Source organism: Nicotiana tabacum, chromosome 21 (assembly GCF_000715075.1).
Source record: "Nicotiana tabacum cultivar K326 chromosome 21, ASM71507v2, whole genome shotgun sequence".
Classification (NCBI taxonomy): domain Eukaryota; kingdom Viridiplantae; phylum Streptophyta; class Magnoliopsida; order Solanales; family Solanaceae; genus Nicotiana; species Nicotiana tabacum.
In genome coordinates this window covers 4,037,291-4,062,567 of record NC_134100.1, presented here as the reverse complement: position 1 = coordinate 4,062,567, position 25,277 = coordinate 4,037,291, and the positions used below count along the sequence as shown (strand labels likewise).

The following is a 25,277-nucleotide window of genomic DNA, read 5'->3' as shown; positions in this document are numbered from 1 at the left end:
AAGCCATTCTTACTCACGAGCCCTCAAGAATTTTGACCTCGATCATTTCTTCGATCATTTTGAACGGGATTACGTCCCGGTCCGTTGTTCTTTCGATCTACTCTATACAGTTGGTATCGATATTTGTTCAATCGGGGCTCTCTATCAATGTCCCTTTGAATCCTGCCTTCGAACCTGTTTGGGTAAACGAAACTGGATGTATCTCCCAACTGATCATCCTTGATCTATTCTTTGATTGGTACCGATTATGCATATTGGCCCAGGTCACCACTGGATATTCAATCAAATTCTGCTTTAGTTGACGTGATGCTATCGAATTTCGCTCGTTCAAAGCCTGGGTAAAGGCTTGGACAACCCAATCATCGGTAATCAGGGGTAGGCCCATATGTTCCATCTGAAATCGAGATACGAACCCCCTTAGCATTTCATTGTCCTACTCAAAGAAAACGCACCCAAAGTGAATAGGTACGTATAAACGTATATGAAGTCCTTCTTAGGGAAGGTTACTCGCTCCACCAGTTCGGGAGCAATGATGTTTAGATCATGACAATCACAATCCTCCTTCACAACAAGAATGCTGGAAGAAGGGTATATGCCAACAGCCCAAGTGCGAGAACTTGAAAAAGGAAACTTCTTTTTGAAGTCCTTGGCTATGTTGAGTCTTATGGGAATTATGGTGATGCTCATGGTAGGGAGTTCAGCATCAACAGCGATTTCTTTGTTTTTGTTCTCTTTCGGACCCTCGCCGAAGAATGAACTTGAGTTCTTGGAAGAAGAAGCCATGATCAGCAGAAGGACATACAAATTCTTTGGTGTAGAAGATTAAAAAAGATTGAAAGCAGGAAAGAGTTGAATACAAAGAAGTTGAGAGAGTTTCAAGAACTGTGAAGTGTAAAAGAAGAAGAATGAGGCGAATAAGTAAAGGAACAGGCGGCTAAAATTGTGGCCATGATTACCTCGAGAACCGGAGAAAAGATTACTAAATTGTGGAGTAACACGTGTTCGGGGTATTAAATGCGGAGAGACATGCATCTAATCAAGCGTGAGAAACTTTTCAGAGGGTTCAAAAAAAATTCCCCCAATAAGGGAATATTCACCAACTTCCCGATGACACAAAAATGTGCCACTGAAAAGCAGGGGGACTATCTATATAGGGTAAAATTGGTTCATATTAAATACTCAAATGATAGAATGATGTGTGGAATCGAAGACAGACGGGAGACGAAGCGAGTGGAGACCATGACCAAGGACAACAGCTTCGATTAGCACCGGGCAGACCCCGGAGAGAACATTGTTAACGAGGCAAACAAATATTTGCCACTAGATGGCATTCATTGAAGAATATTCCTCAGTATTAAATACACAATCCGTTACAGAGAATTTGGGCATTCATAGCCTGTCGTTATATCAATGGCTCCCATTATTGTCATTTAAGAGGGAGTTGATCCTAGGACCTTGTTTCCTAGGTATAGCTATAAATAGTGACTTCAACAGCCATTGTAAAATACGAAATTTCTGACAAACTTATGTTACCCATTATTTCAAGCTAAATACTCCCTCCGGTCCACAATAAGTGACCAATTTACTTTGGGCACACCCATTAAGAAAATACTAAATTCTAGATAAAAATAGTTAGTGTGATTAAACTACCTTTAATTAAATGTTGCAGCATAATTTAATGTGATGAATAAAAATCTTTTTAGGGATACGTACATAAGGGTAATTTTGGAAAATAACTTGAATTTTTTCTTGATTATATAAATGAACACTTATTTTGGACCAAAATAAAATAGCAAATTGGTCACTTATTGCGGATCGGAAAGAGTAACACTTTATTTTCTGCCTATCAACATTCTTATTGTTGTCTTCGGAAGCCTTGCTACCAGAACCAATCTGTTCTCTATCTTATCCCCATTTCAACGCTAAGTCTTATATTTTATTTTATTTATTTATCATTTTGGAATCGAATCGATTTGCTTGTCTAAAAACCATGCTATAAATTCTATTGTATTACTTTAAGGATAAACAATCCTAGCAGTACATTATAAACCCCAATATGTAACAAAACAATAAATTTCCATGTTATTCACAGGAACTTAAAAAAAATATGGAGGAAAAGTGGAATACTTACCGTTGATCTTTTCATCTAAATAAGCTTGCACAAAGAAAATCAAAAGAAAAAAAGAGCGATTAATTAGCATCTAAGCAGTATTTTTCATAACACAAACCAATAAGAGTCCAAAATAATTGCGTAACATAATTTAATCATTCAATTACAATCAGAGTAAATTTTAGAAGTACATAGATGTTATATAGGGAGTATATGCTGTGAACCCTAGAAATGATTGAACGGTGAAATTAACAATCATTAAGGGGTCGTTTGGTATGAGGTATAAGCACATATAATGTTGGTATAAAAATTTAATACCACCTTAATACTTTGTTTGATTAGCAAACCTGGTATAAGTTATCCCAGGATTAAAATTAGTACCGGGATAACTTATATCATGTAGGAGGTGGGTAATTTGTGCCGGGATAACTTATACTTTCTTCTTAGAAATTATGCAATTGTCATTTTTAATACAACATACTAAACCGTGGATAAAAACAATATTAATATAACTAATCCCAGCATAACTTATCCCAGCATAACTTATCCCAGAATAAGCCGTATTCAAACCAAATGACCCCTAAAAGGTTAAAGAATAACAATAACAATATAGGAGTATTACCAAGAAGAAGAAAAGGGAGAATAACAATAGATGGCAAGCTAAGGAGGAAATACAGCATGTAATGCCTGAGTGAGATAGTCACTTTGATTTTTCTTCTAACTAACCAATAGTGTTCTGGAAAACTGGGGAAATGAACCATATATTCACAATTAAGGGCCTTCCCACCACTAACAAACATTTATGCATCTACTTATCTTTCTACATATTTTCACTATTTGAACAGCCTCCTAGACTTAAAAAATGACAGTCTCAATCTCATATTCCACGACAACTTTTTACATCCCTTACACCAGACATGGAGAAACTATACAAACACCAAAAAATCTTTGATCATCAACCTATGAGGTTTCTTTTGAAGAGTCAACCGACCTACTCTCAACAAGGTTTGGGGCTGATGTGGAACGGCTATTTCTATTGCTGTGGTACCGATTCCTTGATGAACCAACAGAATAAGAAGATGATTCATGAACTGATGAAGATCGAGCAGAAACAAAAGCACTGTTCGTCATGGACCAGGCATGCCGGAGATGAGGTGCTGGCCGTGCTGGAGATGAACTAGAAGGCATTGTAGTTTTGCTTTGCTTTCCGGATAGACGGGATGCCATATAGTTTTTGGGTAAAGCATCAGACAGAGGCCTTGGTTGACTATTAGCATGAGGCACAACAAGGGGATGAAATGAAAACTCTTGAAGCTGTGAATTTCTGGAAGCTTGTGACGCAGATTGAAGATATCTTGAAGCTGGCTCAGAATCTTTAGCCAGAGGTTCAAAGGATGGAATAACGAAATCTTCGTCATTTGTTTCCGTAACATCAGAAACTACCCTCCTATTGGTTGAGATATCATGTACTCTTCCATCTGCATTAGCAGTCTCTGAACTGTCTTGAATGGCTATGGAAAGTTCAGTCTCAGAGGTATCACCCGTAAATGATCGTCGTCTTCCACGACCACTGTCATGTTCATTACTACGGCAATATCGAGAACTAGCTGGTATCTGTGTAAAAAATGAAAAAAGTATTTTGTAACTAATAACTCTAATGTAGTGCTACGAATAAAATATCAGGATAAACACAATGGAAAATTGCAAATGAATGAGGCACCATGTGCACATCTTCCACTGGGCTTTTAGGAGACGATTGTTTAATTCCTTATTCAAAGACAGAGTTGAAACTTGCCTGCACGGCAGTAGTGCTATTGGAACGAGACATACGACCTACATGCTCTAGAGTATTGAGCCTCTACAAATTTGAACAGGAAAATAAAACAATCAAATGAAATCTAATAACGGAAAATTGCACATCTCAATCAATGAAAACTGTGAAATATCATAAACGAAACCTGAACATCAGCAGTGCTACGGGAACGAGACATACGACCTCCATGCTTTAGAGTATTGGGCCTCTGAAAATTTGAACAGGAAAATGAAATCATCAAATGGAATCTAATAAAGGAAAATCTCTATCCATTAAAACTATGAAATATCATAAACTCAACCTGAAAGGCAGCAGTGCTATGGGAACGAGACATACGACCTCCATGCTCTAGAGTATTAGGCCTCTGAAATTTTGAACAGGAAAATAAAACCGTCAAATGGAATCTAATAAAGGAAAGTTGCACATCTCTATCCATGAAAACTATGAAATATCATAAACGCAACCTGAAAATCAGCAGTGCTATGCGAACGAGACATACGACCTCCATGCTCTAGAGTATTGGGCCTCTGAAAATTTGAACAGGAAAATAAAACAATCAAATAGAATCTAACATAGAAAAGTTGCACATCTCTATCCATGAAAACTATGAAATATCATAAACGCAACCTGAAAATCAGCAGTGCTATGCGAACGAGATATACGACCTCCATGCTCTAGAGTATTGTGCCTCTAAAAATTTGAACAGGAAAAGAACAATCAAATGAAATCTAATAACGGAAAATTAAACATCTCTATCCACTAAAAACTATGAAAAAGCATAAAAGCAACCTGCAAGGCAGGTCCTTGGTACTGCCTTGGTGTACTCTCCGTCTCACTAGAAAAGTCGTCTCCAAGGCCTGCCCTCTCCCGACGGCCTTGGTACTGCACACTGGTACCACCATTAAAGTTTTCCAGCCCATATGCTTCCAAGTATGCTCTGCCAAATGCTTCGACAGGCATATACTGATAATCCGCTACGTCGTAATCCGGTAGGTCATTTACGTTCACCGGAATCCGTGAAGGGAAAGTATTAGGCTGCACACGGATCATCAGCTTGTACCGTTCATGATACATTGTTCCTAACCAAACCCAGAGAAAATCAGTAAGGTTCACAACCATTCGATTAATCCATTCAAATTGAAATTCAAGAAAGAAAGAAAAAAAGATCCAATTAGTCATAGTGATAAAGAATGAAGAAAAGCAAACATACAAAGAAAACTTCCAAATCAAACCCACCGATAATCCAATTAAATGGAAATTCAAGAAAGAAAAAGAAATCTAATGGATAATATTATTCATACTGATAAATAATGAAAAAAAAAAAGCATCATTAAGCTTCACAACCATACATTTGATTTCCATAATTTGTTAAAATTACAAGAAATTGAAACCTGTAGGATCCGCCATTAGGGCAATGTCGTAGAGTTCTGTTGAGTTGACCTTGAGAATTTTTTTGACTCAAGAAGGTTGAGTTGAACTTCAGAATTCAGAAACCTAATTTTTTGAAAAGAATGGTTGAGTTGAGCTCGATAAATTCAGATACCCAATTTTTTGAATAAAGAAGCCGTTTTGCTTCTTTATACTCCTGAGTCCTGATCTTTTTTATTTTTCAGAAAAGGGCCAAATGGCCCCTAAAGTTTGTGAATTGCTCTTATATATGCCCTACTATAATATATCAGCTATCTTTTGTCTTAAATAATATTATATACTCTAGACATTTAAAAATGTTAAAATATGCGTCCCGGTATATTTGGATATTTCTAACTGTTTATTAAGTATTTTTGAACATTTTCAATCACTCAGTGTCATGCTTCAAATTATTGCATACTAATAAAATATGCATAATTTCTCCACTTGGTATGAGACCCAATTGATAACAAATATAAAAAAAAGTATAGGCTAAAGACAAATCATTAGCATATCATATATTTCTAAAATAAAATTATCTCCAATAAGACTAAAGTAATAAGATTTGGGATAAAATATAAAATAAATAGATTTAATTAAGCATAAGTTTTGTCACACTTACGTACATATACATTATAATTAATTTGAACTAAGCACAACTATTAGCAGATAATGAAAATTAAATTAATGAAGGAACTAATAAGTATTAACACTATCATCAATATTAATTTGATTTATTTAGATATAGAGATCTTGCAAGGGAAACTCCATCAATTTTCCTAGAGGCGATTTGAGCAAATATACTGAAGGCGAAGGCATTTTTGAAATCAAAATCAAATGGAGGATATAATAAATTCATTTTCAATTGTTGAGGGGCAATAACACTTTTTGCTAAATCATCATATCAAGAGTAAAGAGAGTAACACCCCGGAAAATTTCGAAGTACTTAAGTGCTATTAAGAAATTTGACGTGTGCTAATTACGTTATTTTGTATGCAGACGAGGACTATTAATATGATGGATATTAATTGAATATGATAATAAGTGTACACCTTGTACACTTTTTCCCTTCCCCGTCAAGAAGGGAAAAGGGGGGCGTGACACCGCAACAGGAGGAATAAGGGTGATATATTAAGAAGTAATAAAGGTGGACTTGTGGGATCGGGTTGCATGCCGCAACAAGGAGCAATAAGGGTGAATATTCATATTTATACTGATTATATGGTGGGATAGGGATGCGCGCCGCATCACTTTGTTGTTTATCTACTTATCTTCTGATGTCATTTTACCCGTGGTATCAAAATTCTCTCTTAAGGATTGATTATAGCTGAGTACTGGCAAGACATTTGGGCTCCGTATTTACTTTGTTGCTAATTACTATTACAATTTGTTTTGTACTTCCTTTTGTTTTATCATATACTGTTGTAGGTTATAGTGTATATGCCTCGCCGTAGCCTCGTCACTATTTCATCGAGGTTAGGGATGGCACTTACCAGTACATGGAGTCGGTTATACTGATGCTATACTTTGCACTTTTGTGCAGATTTTAGAGCTGGTAGTGGCTGATCGAGAGGTCAGTTGCTGATTCTACATTCAGGAGACCCAAGGAAGACCTGCAGGTGTCCGCAGACCCTATTGGTCCAATAATGTGTTATTATATGTAATGTATTAGAAATCCTGCATATAAGTCTAACAGTGTGCTATTATATGTGATGCGTTAGAAATCATACCTATAGGTACCTTATTATGTTTAATCATCTTATACGGGCAACTATGCCTATAGACTTAATGCTTGGTTCTGTTATGTTTTGCTTTGATAGAAACCATGCCTATAGGAAATAGTTGGTCCAATATGTGTGCAAAATGCCTATTTACATACCGTTCTGTTCATGTTGTAGAGAGCATGCCCATAGGATCTAAAACTAGATCAAATTGTGGAGATAATGACTATAGGATCTAAAAGTGGATAAAAATGTAGAGATCATGCCTATAGGTTTTAAAACTGGACCAAATTGTAGAATGCACATTACAGGCCTGAATCTGTTTAATTATTAGTTCTGCCCGAGTTTTCAAATATTGTGTTGTTACCCTCACTAGAAAACATGCCTATAGAATCAAACAAATAATTTTGGATCTGTTTCTCTAACTGCCATTGTCTACTATCGAATTAAACACATAGATACCATGCTAATAGGCTTAATCGTATTATGCTAAAATCAGTAGGAAAACCTATGTAGGTTCTACTTATCGTATTAAGAAACTGATTTTGCACATGACTGTTTGTTTTGTTCATTCAATATCACATAGATATCCTGCCTATAGGATTCTGAAATTAATAAAATCTGTCAATGTTAACTAATTTGGCGTGCATTTGATGTCGAAATGCGGAGGCTAACTTGAGCCTATACTTGTTTCTATTTGAAATTCCTAACTGTTTTGTCTGTCGCTTAGTATTTTTTCCATTCTAATCAGTCTACGTTAAAGTCTAGAACCACCCTGAGATAGAGGTTCTAATGCCTCTTGGACCATAGGCATGGGACGGGTAGTGCACGCGTATGATACGACTTAGAATTGACTAGTGCGATTTAAGTAAACAACTTAAAGATATTAATTGGGTAGCAGGAGATAATAGTCTGTGCCCAATGAATAATATGAGTAACACCCTATCTCGAGGGAGTTATGAAGTATTATTTATGTTACACGGGGGTGATCCTTTAGGCTAAAAAACTTATGACCCCTCCCCTTTGTCTTTCAATTGTTTATTCACGTTTAGTAATTCCTTGTTTCTTAGCTTCGATCACATAGACTAATTAATATAATTGAGTTCGGCCGGGACCCACAGTTATGGACCTCGAAGAGTTCCTAACACCTTCTCTTTGAGGTAATTTCGAGCCCTTACCCAATCTTTGATGATGTAAACTGGTCAAACAAAGTTATTTGCAAATAGGTGCCCTAACACACCTTAATCCGTTAGGTGACAACTCTCTCTTTTAAAACACCTTCCTTAAAAGAGTTGTCATGTGTCAAAATCTGATTTTGTGAGAAAAAGGGACGCGACACCTGGCATCCCAAAGAAAATTGCCACGTATAAGTTAAACGTCGACCCATTCCACCCCCAATGAGACAGGTCAGGTATAAATTCAATTCTGCTATCAACAACGCAGTCCGTGAGGAGGTGGAAAAACTGCTAGAGAACGGTTCCATAAAGGATTTGAAGTACCCCAAGTGGATCACCAACGTAATGATTGTCAAAAAGAAAAATAGAAATGGAGGATGTGCGTGGACTTCATAGATTTGAACAAAGCATGTCCAAAGGATTCGTTCCCATTACCTTATATCGACCAACTCATCGAATCAACATCCGGGCACGAGCTATTAAGTTTCTTGGACGCTTACTCGAGCTATAACCAGTTCATCACCTATCAAGGAACATATTGTTATAGGGTCATGCTGTTTGGACTAAAGAACGCGGGGGCCACTTACCAAATATTGGTAACAAGGATGTTCAAAGACCAGCTAGGCAAAACCACAGAGGTATATATAAAGGACATGTCGGTCAAGTCGATAAGAGGAGAGAATACATTAATCATTTGAAAGAAACTTTCGACATACTTAGAAGGTACAGAATGAAGCTGAACCCAGAGAAATGCGCGTTCAGTGCAGCCTTGGGAAAGTTTTTAGATTTTTTGGTATCGCAGCGAGGGATCGAGGTCAACGTATACCAAATCAAAGCCATCGAGGGGATACTAGAACTCTTAACCACAAAAAAAAGCACGTCCAAAGGCTGACTAATCGTATCATCGCTCTATCAAGGTTCATCTCACGATCGTCGGATAGATGCCACAAATTTTTTTGTGTACTCAAAAAGGACAACGGTCTCGAATGAACTTCCGAGTGTGTCCAAGCTCTGTGAGAACTAAAGGCATAACTATCATCACTACCTCTACTATAAAATCCCGAATCAGGGGAACAACTCCTCGTTTATCTGGCCATATCCGAGGTAGTTGTAAGTGCAATCTAGATCCGAGAAAACAAAAGTACACAATCTACCATCAATTACATTAGCAAAGCATTCATCGACGCTGAGATGAGGTACCCACACGTCAAAATATTGGCTCTGGCCTTGGTCATAACTTCACGGAAGCTTAGACCTTATTTTCAATGTCAACCCGTCTCGATCGTCTCAACTTTTTCCTTGATGAGTATTATACATAAACCTAAGATATCAGGGACGCTGGCCAAATGAGCCATCAATCTAAGTGAGCACGATATCATGTTTTAGCCTCGAACTACGATAAAGTCACAAGTGCTTGCCAACTTTTTGTCGACTTCAATATAAAAATAATGCTTGAGGTCGAAAGGGAAGCCATCCAAGCTTCCCTCCAAATACGAGACTTATGGTTCCTATACACCGATGGTGCATCCAACGCATCAGAGTCCGGACTGGGACTCGTACTCGAGGTCCCAACAGGCGAAGTGATTCGCCAGTCCATAAGGTGCCTAGATATAACTAACAATGAGGCCGAGTATAGGCCGTAATTGTAGTTTTAAGGCTAGGACTCAAATATGGAGTGAAACAAATTGCGTTGTGATTCCGAGCTCGTAGTCTCCTAGTCACAAGGACTTTCCAAATAAAGGAACAAAGATTGCAAAAATACCAGACCAAAATCTGCATGCTATTGCCCGAGTTTGACGAATGTCAGCTCGATTAAATCCCACAAACACAGAATGCCGAGGCAGATGGGCTCACCAATCTAGCCACATCTACCAAAAGCATCACGACCGGAGACAAAAACGTGGTCCATCTCATGAACTCATCACTAGACCAAGTCAAGGTAAGAAACATAAACTTAACTTGGGATTGGCGTAATCGTATTTTCTCATACTTGATGGACGACACACTCACTGGAAAAAAAAAAGAGGCCAAGAAACTAAGAATGCAAGCGACCAGATATAGTATCCTCCATAGCAACCTGTATAGGAGGACTTACTGCGGCCCTCTAGCAAAGTGCTTAGGACCGAACAAGACTCAATGCGTCCTCGAAGAAGTCTATGAAGGCCATTGCGGGGCTCACTTCGGCAATCGAGACTGGTTAGATGCCTCATACGTACAGGATATTACTGGCCTACCATAAAAAATGATGTCGCAGACTTCATAAGGAAATGCGAGCAGTGCCAAAAGTATGCCCCAAGGAATCACCAAGCAGGCGAAGATCTCCACTAGGTCACCTCCCCTTGGTCATTCATCAAATGGGGAATGGACATCATGGGCCCCCTCCCAGCAGGGCAAGGTAATGTATGATTCCTTTTGGTTTTAACTGACTATTTCTCTAATTGGGTAGAAGTAGGAGAATTCGCCCAAACACGGGAATAGGAGGTAATCACCTTTATATGAAGAAACATCATCTGTCAATTCGGACTACCCAAAGAAATTAGTTGTGACAACGGACCCTAGTTCACAGGAAAGAAAATCACTGAATTCTTCGAGAAATGGCATATCAAGAGGATACTCTCAACCCCATACCACCCCGCGGGTAACGGCAAGCAGAATCCTCCAATAGGTCCATACTAAACATCATGAAGAAAAATCTTGAAGAAGCCAATGGATGGTGGCCGAAAATACTACCAGAAGTATTATGGGCCGACCGAAAAACTCCAAAAATGAGCATAGGAGATACGCCCTACTCTTTGGTCTACGAGACTAAGGTAGTAATACCAGTCGAGGTCGGAGAACCCAACCTAAGGTACTCCCATGAAAGCGGCACGAGTAACGACGAGAGTAGGAGGCAGTAACTCGATGGAGTCGATGAACAAAGAGATATGTCCTACATAAGAATTTACGCCCAAAAACAACAAGCAAAAATGTTATTACAACAAGAAAGCAAAGGTCAGGCTGCTCAAAGTCGGGGACTACATTCTGAAAGCCAAAACTCAAGCGAGCAAAGATCCCAGAGAAGGCAAACTAGGAATGAACTGGGATGGTCCGTACAAAATCACAGCCAAAGCAAACAAGGGTTCATTTCAACTAGAGACAACGGAACAAAAGCTACTACCAAACAACTGAAATATCAGCCACCTCAAATACTTCAACTTCTGAGAGAAAAAGTATTCCCTAAGTCGTACTCTTATTTCCCTCACTTGAGTTTTGTCCCATTTGGATTTTCTCAAGGAGGTTTTTAATGAGGCGGCAAAGGGAAAGTATCGAGTCTAAGAATGCGAAGGTAGGGTCGTGGTTACTATTTCATTGCTCGACCTCTCAATACTATCTAGGTCGACCAATGAAGGGACTAGATAGACTGGGATTGGAATGCAAGCCAACACCCAAAATCTGTAAATTTCTCCAAGTGTGTAACCAAAGCAACAATGTCAAAGCAATGAGAAACTTATACTTATCAGCACACCTCTCTCACATTAACGTTATGTTCGATTATGATCAAACAAACACCTACTAGCCCTGGGCCGCAGTTTAAAGAAAGGTTATGTTTGACCCCGTTCGAACAAACACCTACCGACCCTCGACCGTGATTTAATGAAAGGTTATGTTCGACCCCGCTCGATCAAACACCTACCAACCCTAGACCACAATTTAATGAAAGGTGTTGTTCGACCCCGCTCGAACAAACACCTGCCGGCCCTCGGTCACGATTTAATGAAAGGCTATGTGTGACCCAGCTCGAACAAACACTTGTTGGCCATCGGTCGTGATTGAACAAAATGTTATGTTCAACCTAGCTCAAACAAACACCTACCGACCCTCGTCCACGATCTAACAAAAGTTATGTTCGATTACGATCAAACAAACATCTACCGGCCCCGACCACGATTTAACCAAAGGTTATGTTTGACCTCGCTCGAACAAATACCTATCGACTCTCTAGGACACATCCCAACAAAGAAACAAAAATATACACTAGTACAGAAAATAAACCACAGGAAGAGAAGAAGACACAAGGAACAACTTTGATATTTCATATACTTAAAACTATTTACAATAGGCTCGTAAAGACGCCAGCAAAAATACACGAAGAACAAAAGAGAAGTACTGGCCACCATTAGTACGGCCTTCAACATCCTCACCAACTTGGCCTTTAACAACATCGCCACCCCGACCATCAATACAATCTCCATCTCCACCTTCGCCCTCAGGATATGCGGCATCATACTAGGCACTCTCCTCGAGCTGGTCTACACCCTTGTCCCCATCATCCTCACTGGCCTCAGGCATAGCGAGATCATAACCACAAGCGGCTCGAGCTTCACGAGCCTTAACACGAACATCTTCGAAGGCAGCCTCAAAAATGGACCTCACCGCATGCAAATCTTGAAAGACATCTAACTGGGCATCAACGTGAATCCACTCCTCATATAACTCCCAGGGAACATAGGGAAAATCTAAAGAGCGGGAAGGGGACAGTTGTGCCAGAAATTGAATCTTCTCGGTCTCCAAAACAACAAATTAATCATGGAGTCCAAAAGTCTCTTTCTTCAACTTCCCAATCCTTTCATCGAGCCATTTTTCTTTGATCATGACCATTGTTAAATCATTTTCCCGCTCAGAATGGAGAGTTTGAATCACTGCTTCAAGGAACTCGGCCTTCCTCGAAGCCTATGACCGCGCATACTCCGCCTTATCTAGATCTTCTAGCTTCTCAACGACCTTGCCACTAAGAGCTTTTGCCCTAAATTGACATTCCTCGAGCTGGCCACGCAACGTGACTACCTGAGCTTGGAGATCACTGCATTGGGCTTTGATCTCCTTGCTAAGCTGATGTTTTTCCTTTTTGATCCTCAACGTCCCCTCCAAGACGTTAAACTTCCCTACCATCTGTACCAGCTCCTCGACTCTGGCCTTCAAGTCCTCCCTCAATTGGCCCACATTGCTGCCCTCACGAAGCCGACACCGAAGATCCTGGTACTTCTCAAGGACTCTGAAGTACTTTTCCTTTAACTTCATTTAGATATCAATTTATAAGACGACTGTCTACAAAACAAATAGAGGAAGTTAAAGATTGAAAGAGCAAAATCAAAGGAAAACAACTAACAGCAAATGTACTTACTTGAAGGGCGAGGTCGGCAATGTTATTCAACAGGTCGCTGCCATTCATAGTCTTTTTTATGCATAACTGAGGCTTTCGTTTGAATAACTGTATTTGCTTTAGATTTATTTCTGCAGATCTTACTTTAGAAAAAAAGGGGTTTTGTCTTCCAATGTTGTTTGATTTTTTTATCTTAGTCTAAATACTACCCTAATTACTGTCGTTGAATGATAGTTCTCCTGCACATAGTAGAAAAGCATCTCAATTCTCAATACTGCCTAGTTTGAAGCTTCTGGCTGCAATTACTTTGCATATATAAATCAAACATCCTTTTCCATTGTTGTTGAACTTCAACATGTCTAGATTTCAGCTTTTTCCTTTTTGAGGGTTTGATCTAAAGTAGAAGAGCAAAGAATTGACATAATTATTTTGGCATATTTAGCTGATATCTTGTATTTGGCTCTCAACTAGCAGGGATGTAAAGTCGTGGAGGCCGATAGGGGGTTGGTTTTTATTTTGATGTTATATAGGTTGTTATTGTATTAATGCTTAAAATGGTAAATAATTAATTCTGTCATATATTTTTCGGGGCACATATGACTTAGGGGGGTAAAATTGCACACAACCTTCGGTAGCTTGGTTGAAGAGTAAAAGGGATCCAATGTGGGTAAAAGGGTTGATTCACCTGTATTTTCATATTTGATTGGTGTTTATTTGTTTTCTGAAGGTATACAAGTGGTAATATAAGTCTTTTCATAATTAAATCATATTTTGAAATGTTAGAGGTTGGCTATTAAGCTGGGTTCTATAGCAAGTTACTCATAGCTAATGATTAGGATGTGCTTGTGTGCTTGAAAATATAAAAAATTCATATGCATTTGAGTATTGTATCTATAATAGTTAACTATGGTTGGACAATATTTCTAGAGTCATACACTATTTTTATGTCCTTTTCCGCACATATTGTACAGAAAGTGCCATATTATGCCCATGGTGTATTTTTTTGTTATGGTTATCCATATTGAATTCATCATGGAGCACTATTTCTCTTCCATTAAAAGATGGATAATTACGGTTAGGCTAGAGACTTGTTGGTTTATATCAAGATATTGGTCATATTTTCTCCGTGTATTAAATATGCTATGTTAAAGCTCTAGATGCCTGCCTTCTAAATCGAGTTATTCTATTAACAAAAAGGCTTATGACTTCCCTAGAAGTGTATGAACTAGGAGAAATTCTTGAATAAGAAGTATATGCCAAGAAGCAAACTTCAACACACGATACTTAGGTTTGGCTAAGATTAATCTGTTGAGAAAGGAGAGAAATAGAAGATGCTTTGATGGTAGCAAAATTTTAGTTCAACATCTGAATATCCTGCTTTATTTTTTGTACTTTTGTTATAAATCTTCAAATATTAGTATTAGTAAATATAGAACTAATACTAGATTTTTAGCTTTTTCAATAGCTAAAAGCATTGATATGCCTTTGATATTTTGCGCCATACTGAACATTTTAGTTGAAGAATACTTCTGAAATCTGCTGGTCTGTGTCTGGCTCATGTGAAAGAAAAGGTATTGACTTGCTTAATGACAGCGAAAAGCACGAGTTTTTCAATTACCTGTGATTAATTTGTTTGAAAACCAAAGTGATTTGTCGTGCTTCGTTTTGGCAACCCTTTGCGTTACCATTTGTATTCCACTAGATGGATTATTTCCTCAACTAAGAGACTGCAGTTAGAGTTTTTTTGCTTGTATATCTATATATGAGGCAGTTCTGTTTGTGGGTTTGACTTGTAGGATTATGATGGTGAAATTTGCTAAGATATTAAGCATGCTGGATATAGTCATTGACATTGTTGTTTCTGCTTTTAACTTCAAGAGGTTGTTTTGGGCATATACAGTAGGATGTCGTCCAGTATTGGAAGACTATAGAGGCGTTATTAGACTAAGAGTAATGGGAACAACAACATTTTGATATATTTCAGCTTCCCACTTCAATGTACGAACTTTTTTATGGCACATGGAGAGTTGATTGCTTCACATACAAAAATTTTAATGATTGCCAAGCAAAAAAATGCAAAATGTACTGTATGTTGAAACCTTCCAATGGAAGCATCCGTGTACCTTTGATATGAACTGCCTCATCATGAAAGACTGTGAATTAGATTTAATTACTTATAACTACTTTAAAGCACTGCCCCACAAAAAAAATATTTAAAATTCAATTTATAAATTTAATATGTTGGGGTCGTATTGGCACGAGCCTTCACTATGTAGTAGTATATAAGAGTCATGGTTTTGCCATCTGTGGAGAGCCGAAGACGCTTCAATTTGATTCCGGATTATTTTTTTTCTTTCTGCGGTAACCCCTATCACAAATTTCTGATCATATTCCTCCCTTCGTAGAAGATTTTGTTGCTAAAAATCCATCGACTTTTATGGAAGATTTTCAATAGAAGTTTTTGTTTATCTATGTCTAGGGATGTCACACATGGGAAAGAGGTTCCAATGCCAGAATTTGAGGGTCAACAGAGTTTGTGGGAAGGAAGGTTCTAAAACAAGAGGAATGTTGATGGTGATTTGGTGATGTCATCAGTTTTTTGTAGTCTGAAGCACTTTACTGACTTGAATTCATAGATATATAACTTCAATGTTACGGTATACTTTTTCTACTTTTCTACTTGGATTTTATTTTCTATAGTTGCTACTCTGAGTTTCTTCCTTGCCTACAAATCATTTGGTCTTGATCCTAGGGATCAAATATTTTTTGCCCTAAAGAGATAGCATATTACATTGCTTGGAACTTTAGCACTTTCTGCCAAAACTTGATATATCCGCCTTTATTTAGCTGGGAAGAGGAAAATATTATCTAGAATTAAATGGCATCTCTTTTGCTTAATGTTTTACCCATCACATTTGAAAACGCGTAATAAAAATCATTACATTTTTGGTATAGTAATTAATACATGTGCTACTTTTCGTATAACAATTCTCTAAGAAGAAAGAAATTTACGTTTGGCGTGAAGGCTATACAACAACAACATATCCAGTATTATCCCACACCGTAGGGTCTGGGGAGGGTAGTGTGTACGCACACCTTACCCCTACCTTGTGAGGATAGAGAGGTTGTTTCCAATAGACCCTCAGCTCAGGAAAGTAAAAGCACCACATTAATGAAAATAAAGACAAGAAGGGACAATATCAAAGAGCCATATACAAGCAGGATATGAAATTACACTCCAACAATTCTGTCTTGGTCTTGCTCAACTTGAAACCTTTAGATTCCAAGATCCGCCTGCATATCATTAATTGCGCATTCACATCGTCTCGCATCTCATCAATCAATACAATATCATCTGCAAATAGCATGCACCACGACACCTCCCCTTGGATGTGGCGCATCAGTACGTCCATCACAAGACCCCTGATGTAACCCCATCATAACCAGAAAATGGCCTGAGTCCCTACCCACCGTACTCACTCGGGTCTTTACTCCATCATACAAGTCGTTAATCAACCTAACACAGGCAACAGGTACACCTCTAGCGTCCAAACATCTCCACAAAATCTTCCTTGGAACTTTATCGTACGCCTTTTCTAAGTCGATGAACACTATATGCAAGTCCTTCTTTCTCTCCTTATACTGCTCCATCAATCTCCTAAGAAGGTGGATGGCTTCTATAGTCGAATGTCCCAGCATAAACCCAAATTGTTTCTTGAAAATAGACACACTCATCCTCACCCTTAGCTCTACCACTCTCTCCCAGACTTTCATAGTATACTAATCAACTTGATACCCCAATAGTTATTGCAATTTTGGCTATCACCCTTGTTCTTGTATACAGGAACCATCATGCTCTACCTCGACTTTTCGGGCATCTTCTTCGTTCTAAAACCGACATTAAATAACCTAATGAGCCACTTCAAGCCTGTCTTGCACGCACCTTCCAAAACTCCACCGGGATTTCATTCAGTCCGGTCGCTTTGCCCCTACTAATCTTACACATAACCCTATCAACTTCATCAACTCTAATACGCCTACAATACCCAAAGTTACAACGACTCCCGCAGAGTTCCAAATCACCCAGTACAATGTTTTTGTCCCCTTCCTCATTCAAGAGACTATGGAAGTAGGTCTGTCATCTCTGATGGATAAGCCCCTCATCCAAAAAAACTCTATCTTCTTCGTCCTTGATGCACTTCACATGGTCCAAGTCATGCGCCCTCCTTTCTAGTGCCTTGGCTAACCTGAACAACCTTTTATCCCCACCTCGGCCCTTGAGTTCCTCATACAAAACGATTAAAAGATGCATTCTTGGCCGCCATAACTACTAGCTTTGTTTCTTTCTTAGCCAAATTATAATGGTCCCTATTCGCCCTCTTCTCCCATCGTCTACACTTTCCACTAGCTTCAGCTACGCTGCTTTCTTAGTTTTCACTTTTCCTTACACCTCTCCATTCCACCACCAGCCTCCATTGTGACCACCAGAGTAACCGTTTGAGACCCTAATACCTCTTTTGTGGCTTCCCTAATACACTACGCAGTCGTGGCCCACATACGCTCGCATCCCCACTACTCCTCCAATCCCTCATAGTCACCAGCTTCACCCCCAACTCCTGCGCTTTAGCTTCCGTCAAGGCTCCCCACTTGATCCTATGTTAGCTATACATTTGCCTCTTCTCGTACTCTCAAGGTCCATGACCAAGAGCCTATGAAGGGTCAGAGGTTCTCACTCCGGATGACCTTGCTATATATGCAAAGACCTCTATAGGACTTCTTGCAGAGTAAATAATCAATCTGATTCTCGACCACCAAACTCCGAAAAGTGACCAAGTGCTCCCTCTTCTTCAGGAAACTCAAGTTTGCTATCACCAAATCAAATGCTCTAGCAAAGTCCATTTTGGCGTGAATGTTGTGTGGTCGAATTAACTTGTACTTTATACTGATGTCTCCCTCTATTAAAAATATTTGCATTGACAAAATTGTCATTCATAACAAAGAAGTAATTATGTATCTATTTTATAAAATGAGTATTTGTTTATTATTTACTACTTCATTTTATTTGTTTTGTTACCCTATGTTGTATTTGATGTTCTTTGATGCTATGTAGTTGTGGGTAGAATTAGGCATAGGTTTGACTTTGTATCCTGTTTCTCTTGTATGAACTGATGACACTTATATTAGACTACAATATGTTATTGATTTATTTTTAATGACTTTCAAGCTTCTATTGCCTTCTTGTTAGGAAGTATTGAAAGGGAAATAAAAAATTAACTCAAAGGTCAACATTAATACAAATTCTACTATTGAGTAGTTCAATTCATGGTAAAAGTCATCAATTAGATAGTACAGTCAATTAAGCTTGAAGTAATCCATAGAATTAGAATCCTAGTTTCTCCTCTTCCAACTTGTGCAGTAAAATGCGTGCATGTGTTGGTTTTGGTTGGAGTGAGTTCTTTGGCTTGTTAGAAATATAGAGTTTTATTCACTCTAGATTTTAGGTTGATTTGGGATCTCCTTGCTGAAATTTTAGACTTTTCCTTTGTTTGATAAACAGTACTGTACTTTTAAAAAATTTCTGGAGGTTAGGAGTGTATGATGGATAGTTTATTTTTTAAATGAATATTTTCTCAGAGTAAAGAATTGATGAATTCTATCACCCTTACTTTTGTTTTCTTTCTAATTTACCCACTAAAATGACAGGGAGGTACATGTTAAGTTAAATTTCAAGGTTTCAATGATGGCAATATTCAATTACCTTATTTCGCAGGAATCATCAAAAGGAAAGAAAACCAATGAGAAGCTATCTATAGATGTGATTGTTAAATCAATAGACTTGAAGAAGGAATCAAAAGTCTGTACATCTACTCGGCCTCAATCAAGAAAATCATATTACTAATCAAGGAGTCATTGCCAGCAAATATTTAGTATCCTTAATTAAATCTCATTCAAAGGCTTGATTGTCTCGTAAAAAAAAGTTGTGACAAGAAAAGTCATGATCGAATCTGGCCCTTCCCAAGAGCAGGATTCGAAGAGGCACCCTTTAGGTCAAATACTTTTAATGATCTCGTGCCTCTATTTTTGGTCAAGGCTCAATGGCTTTTTTCCTCTCCTATAAGAAGGCTGCTAAGATCAATTGGAAGACTTGCACAATTATACACATTGTTTTCTAAGTCTCTCCACTTCTTAGCCTAAACATTGTGATCTAGAATTTACTAGTGTCTCAAAAAATAGGAAGAGTTAGAACAGAAAAGAGAGTTGTGTCATTTATAGAGATTCACTGTTGTTGTACTTTGTTGGTGGTGAATGAATCAAAACCATCCTTGTTGTAATACTTTCAAGATCTAAAGGAACCCTTGTGACCGAAGAAAAATTGGATGTAAGTACCATACCGGTACCAAACCAGTATAAAATGTTGTGTGTCATTTTCTTTCTGTTTAATGTTATTTTACATTTTGCTCTCAATCTAGTCAACTAAAATCATCGTTAGTCTACTAATTTTTAATAGACCACAATTCACGCTGTGTGTATGTAGAGTGGTCATCTGGCTTTTTTGTGGGTCTTCACTCTTTCAGAGTTTGTCAATTTTTTTATTCGTATATGTCGCATGCTCTCTGTTTTTGGAGTAATTTATATATTTTGGTGATCTTTCAATTTTGAATTTCGAACTTGACTTGGGGATATGTTGAAGTTGAGTAAAAACTTGAAAAATAACAATAAAAGAACTATTAGTGGAGCAATGATAAATCTGAAGTGACTTAAGAGAAAGAATGAATATATAATTTGATCTTATAAGTAGTTTTCATTTTGAAAAGGAGGAAACGATCGTGAGTGTAGAGTAGTGCAATCTGCTCTTGTTCATCATCCGACTGCTGTTTTTTTTATTTTTCTGGCATATGGCCGGAGGAAAGCATAAGAATGGACAAGTTGATGGAAGAAATCGACGTGTTTTCAGAGTCGCTGGAAACCTTGTAGCTGCTTCAGGTGTTAATGAAATGCTAACCACATTCGACCTGTTTGTCGACCTTCATATATAAGAATTTTATATGGGTCTCTCTAATTGATACAAAAATTTCTTTTCATAAATTCTTTTTAGCTCATTAGCAGCAGAGAAGAAGGAGGTAAACATTCTTGATGGGTTTTCAATGTCTTTCTTATGTCAAGAACCAGATATGGACATTAAGTTTCTTGATCTAAAAAACTTACTATCAAGAACCAGATATGGAAAATGACACACTTGTTACACATTACAAATGAATGCATTCCAGCCTGGATTCCAGCTAATATGAACTGCTGCAAGTGTAGAAAATGAAGAAACAAGTCAAGGACCTGATTCCTTGTGTTTCCCTGACAGTAGTACGAAATTCAACTGTGCACAGCTGGAAAGTGACTGACATAGAAACATTGCACATAGTGCAGCAGTTTTGCAGTCACTTACCTTTGATCTACCCAGTGCTTACATCATTCAAGTGATATCAACAAGGGTGTATTAACAAGAGCATTATAATAAAATATCACTTGAACACTTGAGAATTCACTTCAAGCATTCAAGCCTTCTATAAATAGCGAACTCAATTCTCAAGAGCTTGAAGAACAAAGTTATACGCTATTACGGACCAACTCCTAAACCTAGTATTTTGTTGTCCTTAGTTGAGTTGTAACTTTGTGATTATTCTTATTGTAATTCCTAAATTGCTTAGCTAGAAGCGTTTCTTAGGAACCCCTTTGTAAACCCATAAACTTTCTGAGTTTGTGTTGGGACTAGAGTTAGTCATAAGTTGAAATCTTTGTAACTAGTGTATGACAAAGTGGCTTGTAATAAGTGTATCACAAGTTAGTTTATTTGAAGTCTTTTTAATTGATTCATCAAAAAGTGACTTGTAATAGAGTGTTTACAAGTTAGTGAAGTTGAAAGCCTACAAGTGTAGGTCGTGGTTTTTGTCCCCTTGAGTGAGATTTTTCCACGTAAAAATCTCGTGTCTCATTTACTTACTGTTTTATTAATATTATCAGTAGAATTTCATAAAGGACCAGGTACTCTATAATTTGGTGGAGTCATATAAACTAACAATTGGTATCAGAGCGGGTTCCTCCTACCAGGCTAACACCTAGGAAGGATCCGAATGGCTGCTCCACCAAATTTTGAAGAAGGTCGATCTACGTACAGACCACCTAGGTTCAGTAGGCAATACTCTGGGTGGTGGAAGACAATAATGCATGATTTTATCGTGGCTGAAGATTTTGAGTTGTGGGATGCCATATGTGATGGTCCTTACATCCCAACAAAGGCACTTGTAGAACTTCCATTCTCAATGCCAAAAACTAGAAAAGAATACACTGACGTAGACAGGAAAACTGTGGAAAAAAATTTTTGTGCCAAAAATATTTTGGTATGTGGAATAGGACCTGATGAATACAATAGAATTTTTGCCTGTGACAATGCAAAGGAGATATGGGAATCTCTGCAAATAGCACATGAGGTAATTACTCAAGTAAAGCAATCTAAGATTGATATGCTCACTACTGAGTATGAACTCTTTAGAATGAAGGACGATGAATCTATTCAAGTTATGCACACAAGATTCACCTCCATCATAAATGAGTTACACTCACTTGGTGAAACTATTCCTAGGAACAAGCTAGTGAGGAAGATTCTCAGTATCCTACCCAGTTCTTTTGAAAGCAAAGTAAATGCCATTACTGAAGCAAAGGACCTGCAAGAGCTGACCATAGATGAGCTAGTTAGAAATCTGAAGACCTGCGAGATGAAAAGGAAGATAGACATTGAAAGAAGAGGACCAAAGAAAGAAAAGAACCTGGTACTCAAAGCTAGTAGCAGTGACTCGAGTGAGGAGGACAGTGACATGGCTTACTTAAACAAAAGATTTGAGAAGATGGTAAGAAGAAATGGAGGAATACTGAAAAGGGGTAGCTCTAGCAAACAAAAGAACTATGATCTCTGCCATAAATGCGGAAAGCCTGGGTACTTCATCAAAGACTTTACTCTCATGAAGCAAGAGTACTCCAAGTAAAACCTTGAGAAAGAAGCCAAGAGGAACCTGGTTCCTCAAAAGGACTTCAAGATGAAGAGATCTGCTGACAATGTAAAACAAGCTCTTGCAGCATGGGAAGACTCCTCTAGTGAGTCTGAAGATGAAACTGATGCTAGTGACAGCTCCATGATGGCAGTTGAAAGTGAGGAGAATGAATAAGATTCAATTTTTGCTTTGATGGCCCAATCAGATGATGATGATGAAGATGACGACAACAGTGAGGTAAATTTCAGGGATGTAAGAGAAATCTGAAATCCTACTCTCCTAAGAAACACATGTCTTTAGCTAGTATATTGATTGATGCCTATCATAGTCTTTTGGAGGATAAGGATGTCTTGTCCTTAGAGCTAGGAGAAGCTGAACAAACTAGAGATGATCTGGTAGTATGTGTTGTTGATCTGAATGAAACCATTTGTGAACTGGAAAAAGAAAAATCAGTCTTAACCAAAAAAATTATTAACATAGAACATGAAAGAGATGACTTAGTGGTTGTAGTTGTTGGCCATAAGGAAACTATTGAAAACTTCATAAAAGAAAGAGAAGCCTTGATGAAAAGAGTGACTGAGATTGAGCAAGAAAGAGATGATCTCTTAGTAGTGATTGTAGACCTAAGGGAAACAATAGAGGGACTAGGGACTGAGTCAAACCTTAAAATTCTGGAAAAGGAAAGGAGATAGCAAGTGAGGAACACATTAGGCTTGAAAACGAGTTGAAGGCTATGAGAACTAGTCTGAGTGCTGAATCTGAGAAACACAAGTCCTCAGAAGCTAACACTGCCATGTACATTAATAATGGTGGAAACATGCAGGGAATAGGGTTCCAAAAGATACAAGAACATCTATGTTGTTGATTTCGAGTCCATACAAAGTGGTGATCTGAGTTGTCTGAAAGTTGTTGATGATGATATTGAACTCTGGCACAGAAGACTGGGGCACGCAAGCTTCTCTCTTCTGAACAAATTAATTCATAAGGAGCTGGTCCATGGTCTGCCCATGGCTAAGATTAATCTGTTGAGAAAGGAGAGAAATAGAAGATGCTTTGATGGTAGCAAAATTTTAGTTCAACATCTGAATATCCTGCTTTATGTTTTGTACTTTTGTTATAAATCTTTAAATATTAGTATTAGTAAATATAGAACTAATACTAGATTTTTAGCTTTTTGAATTGCTAAAAGCATTTATATGCCTTTGATATTTTGCGCCATACTAAACATTTTAGTTGAAGAATACTTCTTAAATCTGTTGGTCTATATATGGCTCATGTGAAAGAAAAGGTATTGACTAGCTTACTGACAGCGAAAAGCCCGAGTTTTTGAATTAACTATGATTACTTTGTTTGAAAACCAAAGTGATTTGTCGTGCTTCGTTTTGGCAACCCTTTGTGTTACCATTTGTATTCTACTAGATGGATTATTTCCTCAACTAAGAGACTGCAGTTTGAGTCTTTTTTCTTGTATATCTATATATGAGGCAGTTCTGTTTGTGGTTTTGACTTGTAGGATTATGATGGTGAAATTTGCTAAGATATTAAGCATGCTGGATATAGTCATTGACATTGTTGTTTCTGCTTTTAACTTCAAAAGGTTGTTTTGGGCATATCCAGTAGGATGTCGTTCAGTATTGGAAGACTGTAGAGGAGTTATCAGACTAAGAGTAATGGGAACAACAACATTTTGATATATTTCAGCTTCCCACTTCATGTACGAACTTTTTTATGGCACATGGAGAGTTGATTGCTTCACATACAAATGTTTTAATGATTGCCAAGCAGGAAAAATGTAAAATGTACTGTATATTGAAACCTTCCAATGGAAGCGTCGGTGTACCTTTGATATGAATTTCCTCATCATGAAAGACTGTGAATTAGATTTAATTACTTATAACTACTTTAAATCACCGCCCCACAAAAAAATATTTGAAATTCAATTTATAAATTTAATATGTTGGGGTCGTATTGGCACGAGCCTTCACTATGTAGTAGTATATAAGAGTCATGGTTTCGTCATCTGTGGAGAGTCGGAGACGCTTCAATTTGATTCTCGGTTATTTTTTTTTCTTTCTGCGGTAACCCCTATCACCAATTTCTGATCATGTTCCTTCCTCCGCAGAAGATTTTGTTGCTTAAACTCCATCGAGTTTTATGGAAGATTTTCAATAGAAGTTTTTGTTTATCTATGTCTAGGGATGTCACACATGGGAAAGAGGTTCCAATGCCAGAATTTGAGGGTCAACAGAGTTTGTGGGAAGGAGGGTTCTGAAGCAAGAGGAATGCTGATGGTGATTTGGTGATGTCATCAGTTTTCTGTAGTCTGAAGCACTTCACTAACTTGATTTCACTTGGATGTTGTGGTATACTTTTTCTACTTTTCCACTTGGATTTTATTTTCTATAGTTGCTACTCTGAGTTTCTTCCCTGCCTACAAATCATTTGTTCTTGACCCTAGGGATCAAATATTTTTTGCCCTGGAGAGATAGCTTATTACATTGCTTGGAACTTTAAAACTTTCTGCCAAAACTGGATATATCCGCCTTTATTTAGCTGGGAAGAGGAAAATATCATCTAGAATTAAATGGCATCTCTTTTGCTTAATGTTTTACCCATCACATTTTGAAACGCGTAATAAAAATCATTACATTTTTGGTATAGTAATTAATACATGCGCTACTTTTCGTATAACAGTTCTCTAAGAAGAAAGCAATTTACGTTTGGCGTGAAGGCTATACAACAATAACATATACAGTATTATCCCACACCGTAGGGTCTGGGGAGGGTAGTGTGTACGCACACCTTACCCCTACCTTGTGAGGATAGAGAGGCTGTTTCCAATAGACCCTCAGCTCAGGAAAGTAAAAGCACCA

The 25,277-nt window shown here is 37.9% G+C and overlaps 1 protein-coding gene across 1 annotated transcript; it reads right to left on the bottom strand.

The window, feature by feature from the left end:
• Positions 1-2,769: 2,769 nt before the first annotated feature.
• On the bottom strand, positions 2,770-5,479 carry LOC107764544 (uncharacterized). The gene is made up of 8 exons (XM_075242195.1): positions 5,315-5,479; positions 4,713-5,002; positions 4,551-4,613; positions 4,388-4,450; positions 4,225-4,287; positions 4,069-4,131; positions 3,906-3,968; positions 2,770-3,724 (listed from the first exon to the last, which is right to left on the bottom strand). The coding sequence occupies exons 1-8, from the start codon at positions 5,328-5,330 to the stop codon at positions 3,071-3,073; spliced, it is 1,275 nt and encodes a 424-aa protein (XP_075098296.1). The 5' UTR covers positions 5,331-5,479; the 3' UTR covers positions 2,770-3,070.
• Between the last annotated feature and the right edge of the window lie 19,798 nt (positions 5,480-25,277).